This window comes from Medicago sativa, chromosome 1 (assembly GCF_051527215.1).
Source record: "Medicago sativa cultivar Bolivia chromosome 1, Bolivia_mono, whole genome shotgun sequence".
NCBI classification, from domain to species: Eukaryota; Viridiplantae; Streptophyta; class Magnoliopsida; order Fabales; family Fabaceae; genus Medicago; species Medicago sativa.
The window spans coordinates 37,625,450-37,641,465 of record NC_140749.1 but is presented as its reverse complement, the minus strand read 5'-3'; the positions used below and the strand labels follow the sequence as shown (position 1 = coordinate 37,641,465).

At 33.8% G+C, this 16,016-nt stretch overlaps 1 protein-coding gene across 12 annotated transcripts; it reads left to right on the top strand.

Annotated features, from left to right (window-relative positions):
* Positions 1 to 1,349: 1,349 nt before the first annotated feature.
* LOC146954754 (transcriptional corepressor LEUNIG_HOMOLOG-like) lies at positions 1,350 to 15,167 on the top strand. Of its 12 annotated transcripts, none has more exons than XM_085718246.1 (18): positions 1,350 to 1,586; positions 1,675 to 1,731; positions 1,828 to 1,925; positions 2,026 to 2,135; positions 2,211 to 2,494; positions 2,579 to 2,654; positions 2,763 to 2,871; positions 3,145 to 3,194; positions 3,277 to 3,549; positions 5,716 to 5,790; positions 6,433 to 6,660; positions 7,224 to 7,365; positions 7,433 to 7,542; positions 10,675 to 10,824; positions 13,673 to 13,828; positions 13,914 to 14,030; positions 14,145 to 14,342; positions 14,814 to 15,167. In XM_085718246.1, exons 2-18 carry the CDS (start codon positions 1,700 to 1,702, stop codon positions 14,955 to 14,957), a joined length of 2,352 nt encoding a protein of 783 aa, XP_085574372.1. In that variant the 5' UTR covers positions 1,350 to 1,586; positions 1,675 to 1,699; the 3' UTR covers positions 14,958 to 15,167. The 12 variants fall into 12 exon arrangements, with proteins under 12 accessions (XP_085574372.1, XP_085574350.1, XP_085574365.1 ...); XM_085718224.1 differs by having other exon boundaries at positions 7,218 to 7,365; XM_085718239.1 differs by having other exon boundaries at positions 5,713 to 5,790.
* Positions 15,168 to 16,016: the final 849 nt, after the last annotated feature.

Genomic DNA, 16,016 nt, shown 5'->3' with positions numbered 1-16,016 from the left:
ATTTGGATTTTGTTTACTTGACAATTTATGTTTTGTATTGATCTTCAATATTGTATCTATTCACTCTACAATCTTTTTTAAAACATAAAAATCAATTTTGTATCTATTCACTCCCTCTATAGACTTTGAGGTATAGTCAAACGATCCATACAAAGTGTCATCGGTTACTAGCCTAAGACATGTGGCAGTCATGCATGACTATTGAAGTTACCATATATTTTCACAGAGGTCTTGGAGCACTCTTTATATGAACTACTTAATGAATTCATAAATCACATCTAACACATAAACAATCATCGATAAGTATATGATTATGCATGCCACTTTTTTTTATTTGTTTAAATTTCAAATCATTTCATTTTTTTTATTCATTAAAAACAACCATTTAATATTTATTATTTATCTTTCTTGAACTTTAATATTTATGATCAATTACATTTGTGCACTTAATTTTAATTGCACATTTGTTTTCTAACACTTTACTTTTAACATTTTATCTTTTATACACTTTGTTGTCAACCCTATGTTTTGGTAAATTTATGCAATCATCCGGAGGCATGAGTATTCAAATAATTTAATTTCATCATATTTATAGACATTTTGGTGATGAATACTATTAATCTGTAATCAGTTTGTTATTAGATGCATCCTTTTTTTTTATCTTAATAATTTTTAGGGTTAAATATATGTTTTTGATCTCTATAAATATATTAAATTTTCATTTTAATTCCTCTAAAATTTTCATCGACTCAAGTTTGTTATTATATTCATCCTTTTTTTATCTTAATAATTTTTAGGGTTAAATCTATGTTTTTGATCTCTATAAATATATTAAATTTTCATTTTAATTCCTCTAAAATTTTCATCGACTTTTAGTCCATATAAAATTTTTAATCACCACTTTTGATCTTTATTTTTAAGTCAAATCATGTATTTTTTTTAATGAAATTGTGCACAAATGTGTAAAATATTGTAAAAATTTCAAAAAAATAAAATAATTTTTTTTAACAATAAATGAATTAAATATGAAATTTAAACCGCCAAAAATATAAAAAATATGAAATATACATATGAGTTTACTTAAATGGAAGGATCAAAAGTGAAAATGAAAAACTTTTAGGATCAAAAATATTTTTTTTAGAGGGATTAAAACATTGACAAATTTATATTTATATGGACAAAAAACTTATTTAACACTAATTTTTAATTTGTGACTCAATCAATATATTTTATTCACGAATATAAATCTTAACAAAAAAAAAATCACGAATATAAATATCTTTGTTGATCTACCAAAAAAAAAAAATCTTTGTTGAAGTAAAAAAAGAAAAGAAATCTAAAAAAAAAGTGTTTTAGAACAGGCCTCTGTTAACTGAGAGTACGAACAGGCCTTTGTTGATCTCCTCCTCACATGACAGTGTTTGAAAGTTGATCGAAGCAATTCAAACTCAGTCTCGAACCCTAATTCCTTGTAAAGTGTAAAGGTTTTTCTTCCTGATCGGGAATTGTATTTTGTGATCGTTGCTGCATTAATCCATCCATCCATGATCCATCCCAATGCAGTGTTTTGATCCATCTGTTTTGAGGTTAGTTGTGGATTCTGTTCTTCCAATTCAATTCAATTCAGCTCAATTCAATTCAATTCAATTGAGCTCATTTCAGACTTTTCTGTAGTTAATTTTGAACTGAAAACGAAACTATGGCGCAGAGTAATTGGGAAGCAGATAAGATGTAAGAACTGTATTATTCCCTTATTATTACTATTCTTATGTTTGGTTAATTGATCCGTTTAGTTATACAATAATATTGATTCTTGTTTTTTGCTAGGCTTGATGTTTACATATATGATTATTTGGTTAAGAAAAAGTTGCACAATACTGCTAAGTCATTTATGACAGAAGGGAAGGTTTCTCCTGATCCAGTAGGTGAGTGAGTGAGTGAGTGAATGACATTTGGTTCGTTAAAACGCTAGTTTACGATTACTTCTCTTTTGCGTAATTTTTTTAATATCATAATAAAATGCAGCAATTGATGCTCCTGGTGGTTTTCTTTTCGAGTGGTGGTCTGTTTTCTGGGACATTTTTATCGCGAGGACAAATGAGAAACATTCTGATAATGCCGCAGCATATTTAGAGGTACTTCCCTACTCTTTGTTTCGCTTTAATGCAGCTGCTGGATACAAAATTTTATATCTTTTTTGTGAACTGAAGGCTCAACAGCTTAAAGCGAAAGAACAACAATTGCAAATGCAACAGTTGCAATTAATGCGCCAAGCTCAGATGCAAAGAAGGGATCCTAATCATCCTCCCGTTGGAACTCCTCCTCTAAATGCTATCACTACAGAAGGAATGCTAGGGCAATCTACTGCCACTGCTTTGGCTGCAAAAATGTATGAGGATCGGATGAAAAACTCTAACCCTATGGATACAGAGACATCATCCCAACCACTTTTAGATGCTAGAATGGCCCTTTTGAAATCAACAAATCATCCTGGGTAATATACTATACTATTGGCCAAATATATTCAACTTCAAATATATATAATCTTTTACCATTTTTCGGCCTTTTGCCTAAACAGTCAGATGGTTCAAGGAAATTCAGTAAGTGTGACAGCAGCTTTGCAGCAAATGCAGGCTCGAACTCAACAAACCCCTGTATGTGTTTCTGTGCTTGCTCTTTATCTGCATTCACTTCTTTCCTTCCTTTCTCCGTACACTATATTTTAAGGTGTTCGTTCATCTCTAAATTTTCCTCCTCGGCAGGATGTCAAAAGCGAAGGCAACATGGGAAACATGCAGAGATCCTTACCTGTGGATCCTTCAATTTATGGGCAGGGAGGATTGCAGTCAAAGTCTGGAATCACAAATGCAGGTTAGAACTACTGGGGAAAAGGAATTTAATCAATATCTGAAAGTTTGAATGAATTTGGATTTACCCCCACTTTATATTATGTAAAACAGGCAACAAAATGTGATAATTTATTTATTTTTCTTTTACTGTTTTGGGTATCTGCATGTTCATTTTTCATAAGGTTCTTGAAGATTGTTTTTTAATTTCATCATCTATGATTATACCAAAATTTCCACAAAATTTCATCAAATAATCATCTTTCTAGGTTTCAATAATTCTCTTCTCCTATATCAGGATTAAATCAGGGAGTTGGTGGTCTCACATTGAAAGGATGGCCTTTAACTGTGAGTTTTGTTCTGAGCATTGCGTTCACTTTTAGATAACCATCAATATATCTGATCTGGTTTAAATCAATAATCATATTAGGGCATAGAACAAATTCGCCCAGGTTTTGGAGCTCAAGTTCAAAAGCCTCTCCTTCAGAGTGCAAATCAGTTTCAGCTTTTGCCACAACAACAACAACAGCAGCTCCTTGCTCAGGTACATGCACAAGGAAATATTGGCAATTCACAAGTGTATGGAGATATGGATCCTCAGCGATTAAGAGGATTAGCTAGAGGAGGTTTGAATGTGAAAGACAGTCAACCAATTGCAAACGATGGGTCAATAGGTTCTCCAATGCAATCTACTTCATCTAAGGTATCATTTAGTCAGTGCACCTTGTCTGGCCTCATGGTGCATGAACTTGATAATACTCTGATGGAAATTTTTTCATGATTTAAATTGATGAGTGTACTTTATGCTTTTGCTGTCCCGAGCATTGAATGATTTTGTGGATGATCCATGGGTTATATTTTCACAGAAACTGTTATCTTCCCCTACTTGACTATTCTTTCACCCGACTACGTTCTATTTAGATTTTCACTTCATAATATTTAGTGCCTCTCAACATGCCTTCAGATAATAAGTTAGTCAATATGATTAGAATACAGAGACAGAAGATGTAATACACACTCTAGGGATAATTTGAGAGAGCCCAATCTCTCCCACTAATCTTAACTTCTACCCCTTCTATTTATTCCTCCTTGCTTATTGCATCACATCCCTAACATTCTTGACTCCTAACCATCTAACTAACTAACCAACTGTTGGAAATTCAATCCTCATTGCGGTCTTCCCCTAGCCGCCTAATTGCGGCATTTGGGTTGCCTTCATTGCATCCTCCAACTCCTTCATTGTGTTGGGTGTGAAGGTGTGGATTTAGTCTCAGATTGCCTAGAGACATGGCATGTGTAGTGTTTATATAACTTGGGCAACCCTCACCTTACAAGCCGGTTTTGTAAGGTTGACTTAGGTCGAACCCAAATTATAAGATGGCTATCCTAGATCTGTTGTAGGGCTTCTCGCATCGTCCACGCTTCAGGCTTATTGGCCTGAGCTTGAGGAGGTGTGGTGGAGATTCTGCCTTAATTGTGGTCCGCCCCTAGCTGCCTAATTGCGGCATTTGGGTTGCCATCGTTGCAACCTCGAACACCTTCATTGTGTTAGGTGTGAAGGGGTGGACTAGTCCCACATTGCCTAGAGATATGGTCTGTGTAATGTTTATAAAGCTTGGTCAACCTTCACTTTACAAGCCGATTTTATAAAGTTGAGCTAGGTCCAACCCAAATTTTAAGACCAACTAACTAACTAACAAAAGGGCTATCTGAGAGGTAGAAGACCAGTGATATGAAGAGAGTTAATCATCAAAATTTGCACCAAAAAGTAAACAGATGTTGACAGCTCTGGTCTCAATAACGGCCACTACAGGCGCTATCGTGGCGCGGAGCGGCCAAAAACAGTAAGACACGACGCAACACTCCAAGGCGAAGAGTTTGGAGAAAGCGGCTGAAGCGGGCGCGATTGGTGGAGCGAAGCGGGTATTAAGTGGGCACATTTTACTCCCATGTGTAAAATACGGGATTGCCCTTCACTTAAAACCGTTTGAAGGGTCATTTTTGTAATTTTCCAAATTCTTAATCTTCTCCATCAGAACCAAATACACAGCCGCAAACACAACTTCTTCATCGTACAAACAAAAAAAATCCATCTCCTCTTCTCATCTCATCATCTCCTGATTGCAGAACCCATCTTTGTTCTCCTCTCTTCATCTCTTGATTGCAGAATTTGTTAATTTGTTAATTGGGAGGATGAACTTGTTAATTGTTAATGTTTAGTACTTTTGTTACTTTAAGCTTTAGAGGCTTAAAGTGTTGGTTTCCTTGAATTTTATTAGTATTTTTTGCAAGTATGTTTTATGTTTTGCTTAAGACTTGTGACTTTTATTTTAAATTAGGAATACTTCGTGAACTTTGAGTAATGTTTAAGGTATTTTAGTATTTTTTTCAACGGTATAGTATTTTAATATTAAATATATTAGTGTCCGCGCCACCAAATGGTCCCTACAATGTCGAAACATACTTTGGTAATTTTTCTTTTGTGGCCTACCCTCATTGTCAAACACTGCTCCAGCCGTCTGCCCTCCTCTTGGCATTAGACCAGGATTGGTCATGCTGTGTTCTGTGTGTGTGCGTGTTTTTTTTTTTAGCTTTCTTTTATCATTTTTAGGTAAAAGAATGAAAAAAGAATGAGAAGGCTCTGACATTATGTAAAGTAGTAAGATATTTGGGTAAATTGTTCTGGGTTTTGGTGCAGATTCAGTATATTATTCAGTGTACTAGGCTAGTGGTACGGAGTTTGTATTGATAATCCATTTTACTTATAACAAACACTTTAGAGTTGGTATTGATAATACATTTTACTTATAACAAACACTGTATATCTTCTATTTGTTGATATTTTTTGTTTCTAATATCTTTTAAGCAGATCAACATGCCACAGATGCAACAATCCATCTCCCAGCAACAACATGATCCTTTGCATTCACAGCAACTGGTTCAGGTGTTTTTTCTTGTTTTCTATATTGAGCTGTGTCGTTTTGACACAAAATGGAACAATAAAATTCGACTACAATTCAGATGGTTAATGCAATTCAAATACATGGTTAATTACATTTAGTAGATGATTAACGAATATAACAAGGTGTTACAACTCATTAACCGCCCACTTAACACAATTAACTACAATTCTCAGGTGTATATTTGAACAAAAGTTGTGGTTAATACGTTTCATGTATATTTGATAACCTCAGCATCATGTATATTTGAACATGATTTGGATGGTTATAATTAATATCATGTAGATTTTAACACCTGAAAATCGTGCTTAAGGACATTCAAAGTCGTGGTTAATTATGTTCAGTGGGGATGGTTACTGAGTCGTGACGCCTTGTTATATTCGTTAACCATCCAGTCATCCACTAAACGTAATTTACCACATATTTGAACGGCGTTAACCATCCAAATTGTTGTCAGTTTAGCTGTCAAATTCGTGTCAAAATATCATTTCTCTTCACAATTGTATCAGTCATAGAGATACCTTTTTATTTTTGCATTTTCTAAATAAAATAATATTTAAGCTAGAAGTTTCCATTTGCGTGATTTTCTTACACATTATATATGACTGTTTACATGCATATTATAGAATAACCGAAAAAGGAAAGGGCCTACATCTTCAGGAGCTGCCAATAGTACTGGTACAGGAAATACACTTGGCCCTTCTAATTCTCAACCGTCAACTCCATCTATTCATACTCCTGGTGATGGAGTTGCTATGGCGGGCAACTTGCAGAATGTTGCTGGTGTATCCAAGGGTTTGATGATTTATGGTACTGAAGGAGCAGGCGGTCTTGCATCTTCCACAAACCAGCTGGTAAATCAACTTGTATATTTTGTAACTTGCATTACCCGGGGAGAATTATTAATGTATTTTTCCTACATATGTTGCTTACAAATAGCCGACCTCACTTAGTGGGATAAGGCTTGGCTGTTGTTGTATGTTGCTTCCAAATGAAACATTTGATGTAAGAAATGTTATGGTACACCACCCTGTATATTAAAGTAGGAGTATGGGGCTACCCAATGCCTTTCATTTTTGGCAAATGATTTATTACCGAAAAGATTCCTGCTCGTATCTATAATGTTAGGAAAACATGATAATGCTTCACTGCTGATGTAAATGATAATTTAATCATTATATAATATTAATGCTATTTAATTGTTTTTACTCTGCATGGGTCATTAAATTAAATATATTACAGAGTTTGATAATGTGTCAATAATATTCTTGATTTGCAAAGGATTTGAGACTTGAAAATCTTTGCACTATACTCTTAGAGTTTATGTATTGTTTCCCTATATTTTTAGCCGAATCTTATGGTTTTTATGTTATAGAGTATAAATAGTACTTCATAGTTCATTTTGTTTTAGTTGCAGGATGGCTTGGAACATTTTGGAGATGTTGGCTCCTTAGATGATAATGTGGAATCATTTCTCTCACAAGATGATGGTGATGGAAAGGACTTATTTGGGACGTTGAAACGGAACCCTGCCGAGCATGCTACAGATTCTTCAAAAGGTAATTTAATGTACTTATGTGCCTATAGATTTTTGTTATTTACGTTGACTGTATAGGTCCATTTCAGGCTTTTCCTTCAGTGAAGTTAGTTCTATACGCAAAAGCAATGGAAAAGTTGTTTGCTGTCATTTCTCTTCAGATGGGAAATTATTAGCCAGTGCTGGACATGACAAGAAGGTAAAATGAATTTAATTCTTTAATTTACTGATTTAGAGGAGATTGCAGAGTAATCCAATAGTTATACTAAGACTGAAAATATGTTTATTATATTATATTATGTGGGGAGAATGTACATTTATATAAGCAGGAGCCTCCTAGTTAATCCTCAATTAATAGGGAAGATTAATCAATACAATAAATAGGGAAGGTAAAACTAAACAGTCACAACTTTTCAATATCTCAACAATTATAACACAATTTCAGAACAAATAAAAGTATTTGCCAATGAATTCTAAATCAAAGATCTAAAATTGGTTTCCTTTTTATTATTATTATTATTATTATTATTATTATTATTATTATTATTATTATTATTATTATTATTATTATTATTATTATTATTATTATTATTATTATTATTATTATTATTATTATTATTGTCTACTCACACACACACACACACATTAAAATCTTTACAAGATTAATTATTTAACATGTTTGTAACAGTGCACTTTAATCAGCTGCAATCAATGATTCCATATCAGTCTTATCATTGTCTGCTCCTATTACGGCCCGATTGGTGCACATGATAAGGAGATAGGATATGATAACACCATCCTATCCTTATTCAATCTGGTGTTTGGTGCATCAATAGGAAATGATAAATTAAGCCTATTTCTAATCCTATCCTATTCACTTTTTGTTTTTCTAATCCTTAGTTTTTGGTGGTTTAGCAACCTGATATGATAATTGATATTACCTACTGAATAGTTTTTGAACACAACTCATATAATCTTGAAACTAGGTTACGAGAATTGATATTACCTATGTTTGTTCAATCAATGGAGAACAAATTCAATTTTTTTCCAATGGAAGATATAATCATAAAGTTCTGCTATGTAGCAGCAGAGGTTCTGCTATGTAACAAATTCAATTTTCTTCCATTGAAATAATATGTAACAGGTTCTGCTATCATCATTTGGTTGATTGCAGAAAATGCTTGTTTTTGTTAGATATTTATCATTTTGATTATTTGTTTGAACAAATATGAACATAATTTTTCCATAAAAAAATATGCATTTTTTCACAAGAATAATTTTGTAATTTAAATATAATATACATTTCTTTTCATGACAATAACAAGTGTGCACCAAACGCATGACAGAATAAGTGTCTATCCTGTCACTATAGAAGGCATTTGTTTTTAATATGATTAGGTTGTACTGCTTGGTATATGATTCCATCTTAACAGGCATGGGTAAAATTTAACTTGAGTTTTTAACGCATAGAAAAGGCACTGTCATAAATTAGTTAAGACGGTAGAACACGGAGTACTTAAGTTGTGAACTAAAGACCAAAACCCTGGTATCTCGTGTCTATCCTTCTTTGGCGGTACCATATACTGTCACACAATACATTTTTCATCATGCTGATTCTTGACCACATAGTCATATAGCCTCTGTTAATATTAAGAATCAACTCACTCGAAAGATTAAGTTGCCGGGTCAAGGTTGACGGATGGTTGTTTTGTACTATAACACTTTGCATTAGTTAGCTGACTATTATTACTGAGTTTCAGACATTTGTCTTTTTTCAAAAAAACCAAGTCAAGTGTTTTTCTGAACTTTTGCTCAAGTTTCGATATAATACGAATTTTAAGCTCTAAATAAGATGCTATATTGTCAAGAAGGAAAGAAAATGCATCTTTTTGCAAGCATTTTGTGGTCTTCTGCTGCTGTTGATTCTTTTGTTCTCCTAGGCTAAATCCATAATGATGAAGATTTTGAAGGGAAAAAGAGGAACAATATATCCAATTGATTACATGAAGTTATCGTACTGTGGGCTTGAGTAATAATTTATGCAGATAAAGAACCTTTCCTTTTTACTAGATTGATAGAATTTTGATGATGACTATTTCAATCAATATCGTATAATTTCCTTTCTTCAACTAAAGTCACTCTCTTCTGAAATAACTGCCATGTAAATGGGCTTTACCAACTTCGATTACTTGGATTGACTAATATCTATAGATGTTTAAGACAAGTTTGCAATACATGCCTTTACAAGTAAAAACCGGTATCCGGTATATTGTCTATATATGAGAGGGATGTTTTCTAGGAAATCTTTTAGTTTATGAGGATTGTGCAGAAATAGGTCATAGTTATGACATGACCATTTTTGAAGCATGGATACAGTATAGTATTGATAGAAACGTTTCTTGATGAAACCTTATTTTGCCATGTCATAGAATTGAATCAATTTTAAAGGGGCTACAAGTAAGTTAATATTGATACATTAAGTATGGTAAAGAAGGACAGCCATTTGGTCTGCTGTCTTCTTGCATGAATATGAACTTGTTATTGTTATTTAATACTAACAATTGAAGATACTAATACATTTATTTATGTTACAAAGGCCTTTATTCTATTGTCTAACAATACGTCAACAATAAAAAATCAAATCTGTTATTTTGATTTCTATATATAACAAGAACAATTATCCAAATCAAAAGAATCCTGTCTAAAAAATATTAAACCTCAGATAAATCCAATCTGTTATTTTGAAGTGGAAGTGAGCAGAAAACCAAATCCAAGGTAAAAACGAAACCCTTACCAAAGTAGATTCAAAGGAAGGGAGAGCCCTAAAAGATCCTTATATTCTGCTGTCACCAAATGAACTAAAGAATAGTAGAGATTTAACACCATCAAATAATATTGGCCTCACTACTCCCTAGTTTTGTTAAAACTTTTAAAAGTAACATGGTGGAACTTTTATAAAACAGAGGAAGACACCTAATGCTCTTAAATAATCAAGAATATATTCCACAGGTAGCTGGCTAGTTCTTTGAACAATTAAGTGTCATTGTTTTTTAAGTTGAATTGCATAGAACACGATTTAATTCTGTATTCATCGGATGTTGGCATGTTTTTCTGGTTTATCTGAAAATAAAAGTAGCACCAGAAGTTTACTTCTAGTATCCGTATGGTATGGGGAGAAAAACTGGAGTGAATGATTCATGGGTCAGTTTTCCATACCAATTTAAACTTATAAACAGATCCGTAAATTTGTCACTTTCATTTTTAACTTTCATAACAAACAGATTTTTATTGTGTAAAAGATACAGATGCTTATCCTATCCCTTGTCATTAGGTTGTTCTTTGGAACATGGAGACACTGAAAACGCAAAGCACGCCAGAGGAACACACTGTTATTATTACTGACGTTCGCTTCAGACCAAATTCAACTCAGCTGGCAACATCTTCGTTTGATACAACTGTGCGGCTTTGGGATGCTGCTGATGTAATTTTTTATTTTAATTCTCTTTTAACTGTTAGTGTTGGCCTTTCCTTGTCTTTCCTGTGTATACGGGATTATAACATGCTTTCGTTCTAATTGAATTCAATTTTCTCTTCCCCATGGGGATTATAAGTTTACTTACTGTTACACTTTTTTTTTGGAGTGACATTTTTCAGTATACCTGTCTTATGTTGTGGGTGGGGATAAACCCTCAACCTCCTTATCACTCCACTCCTTAACTCTCCCACCCCAGCCACCAAACGAACCTTATATCCTCCCTACTCACTGTAAGAAATGAATGCCAGTATTGTCTAGGTGCTGTGTCTAGGTTTAGTGTTAAGTAAATATAGTATATACTATATAGGAAAATTACATCTTGATAATGAAGATTTAGTGTTAAGTAAATATAGTATATACTATATAGGAAAATTACATCTTGATATTTACTGATATTCATTATATATAGTTGATGGTGTAGTTGAGACACAATCTTCATTATATTTTTCTTTTTTATGAAAACTTACTTGTTTTGGATGATTAACCAATGCCCCTGGGGCACTCTTTAACATTCTCCATTTACTAAAACCTATATTTCACATCATGAAAAAAAGGATATTTTTATGATCATGCAATTCACCCTTATTTGGCTAGTTTGAGTTGGTTTTTTTTAAAGGTTTCTGAATCAGGTAGGATACCTGGTTTGGGCATAATCCCAATAAAGGGGTTGAGTAGGGAACTTAAGGAAGAATTGCTTATGTGGCAGTTGGTGGGGGTAGGCAAATGAGTGTAGTGGAGGAAAATGGTAAGGGAATCATTCTGCATCATTTTCAGTTGAACCTTTTAGGTTGGGCAGAGAGAGAATAATATCTTCTTTAATGAGCAATAGTTGTAGGTTTACCGAGGGATTTCCTTCTGTAATACATCTAGTTTTCCAATCAACAATATATTTTTTCTTCGATGATTTGGGTTCCTATCAATTGTTCCAACATGCCGGATCTTAGAGAGAGCCAGTCTTATCAAAGATTGAGGACATGTGGGCTAATAAGGTGCATCAACAGGATATTATGGGAATGCATCCCTTTGGGTGGATCCCTAGAGCTGAAAGGTTTTTTGAAGATCAAGATATTATTCACATTATAAATGTAGTGGTGTTCATGAGCATGGAGGGTCATACCATGCTTTGGTTTCAGTCTTGGTGCCAAGAGGACCTCAATGCAGACTGGGTATCATTTTCAATAGTTGTGATCAGAAAATTCAATGACAGAATATAACCGCGTCAGTGCATCACGATAAATTGACAATAGAGGAACACAAAACTAATGCATAAGGTCCAGGTGAGATGAATAGGGAAGAAAACCCATAAACTGATGTAAAAGCTCTAGGTCAGATGAACAGAAATGAAGAAAACTCAGATGGTAAATAAAGGGTTTCGGTGTCTGGAGATACATTCCCATCAGATAGTGGTAAAATCTTTGGATATGGGTCTTGCAAAAGTAGAGAGAAGTAAGAAGGGTTGGCAAACATCTGATGTTTCGGTCTCTAACAATCTAACAAAGTAGCTTGTTCAAAAAAAAAAAAAAATCTAACAAAGTAACCATATGCACTAGAATTGTCGGACGCTAAACCACATGTAGCGGTTGAAGAGAAAGAAATAACTTAGAGTCTAGTTGCCCCATACCCAAATCAGAACCCTAGACACTAGACCACTTGAGGCAACCTTGCCTCAACTACCTGCACCAGCCATTGGTTCACTTGTTTCCACCTGTGTGTTGAGGTTGAACAGTTAATCATGGGAGCATATTTTTTATATCTGACAAAGTTTGAAGATAGGTTAGACACAATGGTATACTATGGTGTAGGTTTCGCTTTAGACCTTATGGGCTAGCCCACATTGAGATAGCCCATGTGCTCAGAAAGTAAAGGTCACACAAGGTTTACTATCTTTGACCCAAACCCAGGTGAGAGTTATAGAGTAAAAGTGATGTGAGCTTGCAAACAAGATACCCCATGTTGATTCTGTCTCCAATACTAGACGCGTGTCATTCCCACTACAATTCTGACCGGGGCACACATCGTCTTTGTTGCTGCAATCTATGGTGTGTAAGTTGTCCCTGCTGCAAGCCCATGTGGTGTGTGTATCGTTGTTCTGCGAACCCTTTGGTGTGTACATCCTATGACGCCCTTTAAGCAGCACAGTTTGTGAATGGCATTGTTGAGGGCGCTGCAAGAAAGATTGAAACAAGTGAATAACCAGAAAGAGGTTGTACGTTTTGCTTATTCTTTCCATTTGTGTAATTGTTTTGGGAGGAAAGTTCATGGGTTTGGTGTTAAAATGGTGCCACATGATCTGTATATTGTGTTTACTGCATTTGTGGACTTGTATTCCAAGTGTTAGTTGGGTTTTGCTTCAGTGGGCTTCGGAGAAATGGAAAGGAAGAACTCAATAATTGCAGGTTTGAAAGTTATGATGGCACAGATTGGGAGGGTTGGGTGGGGTTACATGTGGATTTCACAGAAATTTCACAAAGATTTAAAAATTTCAAACACGAAGTCGTAAACAGAAATTAACCACTTGGTGGTGTAAGGTTTGGTTGTTGTATGTTCAGTCCTCGTATTAAAATTACAACTTCATATCGCAGTGGATAAAACTTCTATCAAAGGGATATGTATATATCTATAAGAAATATCTTGATTTTTCTTTTTTAATATTTGTCCTTTGGTAATTAGTGTTATAATGAAACCAGGTGTTCAATGCTTATACCTCTTATGCCTTGGACAATAGTATGACGTTTCTATTTCAAATTTTGGTTTGCTTAAAGCTGGCACTCACCTTTGGCTATTACTTTTGCAGCCAAGCCTTTCTTTGCAGGCATATAGCGGTCATACTTCACATGTTGCATCCCTTGATTTCCACCCTAAGAAAAATGACCTTTTCTGTTCCTGTGATGATAACAATGAGATTCGCTTCTGGAATATTAGTCAATATTCTTGTACTCGTGTTTTTAAGGTCATGTGCGAAATTTATTTGATTTTGCTCTCATAAATGTGATGGCATATTCTCTCTTCTGAACCTCATTAAATTTATCAAGCAGGGAGGATCTACACAGGTGAGGTTTCAGCCAAGGAGTGGACACCTTCTGGCCGCAGCATCTGGCAATGTTGTGTCTCTCTTTGATGTTGAGACTGACAGGCAAATGCACTCATTACAGGTGTAAACAAGGACACCGAATTTCAATAAATCTAAAGTTAAAATACAATTCTTCAGACTTTTATCATATTATCCTTTCATATCTATTTATATTTAGAATTATATGTATTTCTAGGGACACTCTGGGGAGGTACATTGTGTATGCTGGGATACAAATGGAGATTATTTGGCATCTGTGAGTCAAGAATCTGTCAAAGTTTGGTCACTTGCCTCTGGTGATTGCATTCATGAACTTAATTCCAGTGGAAACATGTTTCATTCTTGTGTTTTTCACCCAAGTTACTCCAACCTCTTGGTTATCGGAGGATACCAGGTATGTCTGCACATATCAAAGCTACGAGTTTACTACTATATTTTTCAGGTTTTTTTGTGAACTAGTCTTTACTTAACAGTTAGTAGAGTTAGTCTCTTCAGTAGATGAGAGTTATTGATGATGCCAGTTAGTGTCTCTGTTATAATGAGTTATCTGATATCTACTAAGATATTAAAAGATTAATTTTATCGTCTTCCAATGATTACATTGCTTAACCCCTGGTAGTCCGATCAACACCAGTCCCCTGCCAATGACTGCTTATTTATCATCATCAATATCAAATAAAGTAAAGCCGTAAAGGAATATAGACTGGTTTAATTATGATTTCACATATTAGCTTGCATTTGGATGCTGTTTTTCTAAAGATAAAAAAGTTATTATTTAGGATATTGGCTTAACATGCTGGGAACATTTTTTGCAGCATAGTACTCGATTAACTCGTTTTTCATTTGTTTCATTGATGACTTACAGTCATTGGAGCTATGGCACATGGCCGAAAACAAATGTATGACCATACCAGCTCATGAGGGTGTAATATCAGCCCTAGCACAATCACCAGTGACAGGGATGGTTGCTTCTGCCAGTCATGATAAGTCGGTAAAGATATGGAAATAAAAAGTGCGACGCTTGGGCAAATTTTGTTGAATTATTCTTGATAACTATTATAGTTAAAAGATTTGTTCATAATATATTGATGTTGTTTTTTGATAAATAATTGTTTCGAAAATAACACTACCAAGTTGTTGATGTAGATTACTCGTAAAATAAATTGGGAACAATTAATAAATAAGTGAAATAGACCACTTGAAACTTAGTTGTAATTAATTTTTGTCCCAAAAAAAACGTAGTAGTAATACGTGTAACACTATCAATTAAAAAATAAGTGAAGTGAGATAAAAGTAGAATATAAAAATTAAAATATATGAAAAACAATGCAAACAGTATTGTTGTATGACAAAATATATTTTCACCCTTCTCTTATTATCAACATCGAAGAATTGAAAACTTTTGTTATAATAAAAATCATTCTGAACACAGAATAGTTCTTTTGCAGAATAAAATAGTATAAATTTAGAATGCATAACTAATTAATCATTTATTGTTTTGATCGTACATTCTTTCGAACAATACTCAACATCTCAAATTTTGATAAAAAAAATATATTTATTTACTAAATCTACAACAAAGTTTAATAGAAAGGTATGTAAAATAGTACAGGTGTGTGGCATAAGATAAGGAGGATGGAGTAAAAAACAACCAAGATCAATAAAATGCAATTTCTTTAAAATCAAACTAAATATAATTTTCAACCATATATTTCCATTTTAGAAATAGAGATTAGCGAGAAACACGTATGATCAAGTGTATTTGGATGACATGTTTTCAAGTTATTGAAGCATCTTGTACAAAGAAAAATAAAAAATCATTCTCTAAATATAGATCAAATTGACTCCATTTTATGAGTGGTAATTGAAGATGATTTCTTCTTTCCTTCCTATTCCACGTAGTCATGCTGAATGAAATCTGAAAAGAAAAAAAAGAAAAACAAAACGTTGCATAACCAATTAACCATGATATATTTGGACTAAAATTATGTATTTCAAAAGGAAAAATTATCATAAAAGAAGGAAAGGACAATGACATGATATCATTGAATGACTTATAGAGTTTAAG

Coding starts and splice junctions, on each gene's coding strand:
- LOC146954754 (XM_085718212.1), top strand. CDS start 1,700: ATGGCGCAGAGTAATTGGGAAGCAGATAAGAT. Junction 1,926..2,025: donor GGTTTCTCCTGATCCAGTAG/GTGAGTGAGTGA, acceptor AATAAAATGCAG/CAATTGATGCTCCTGGTGGT. Junction 2,495..2,578: donor AAATCAACAAATCATCCTGG/GTAATATACTAT, acceptor TTGCCTAAACAG/TCAGATGGTTCAAGGAAATT.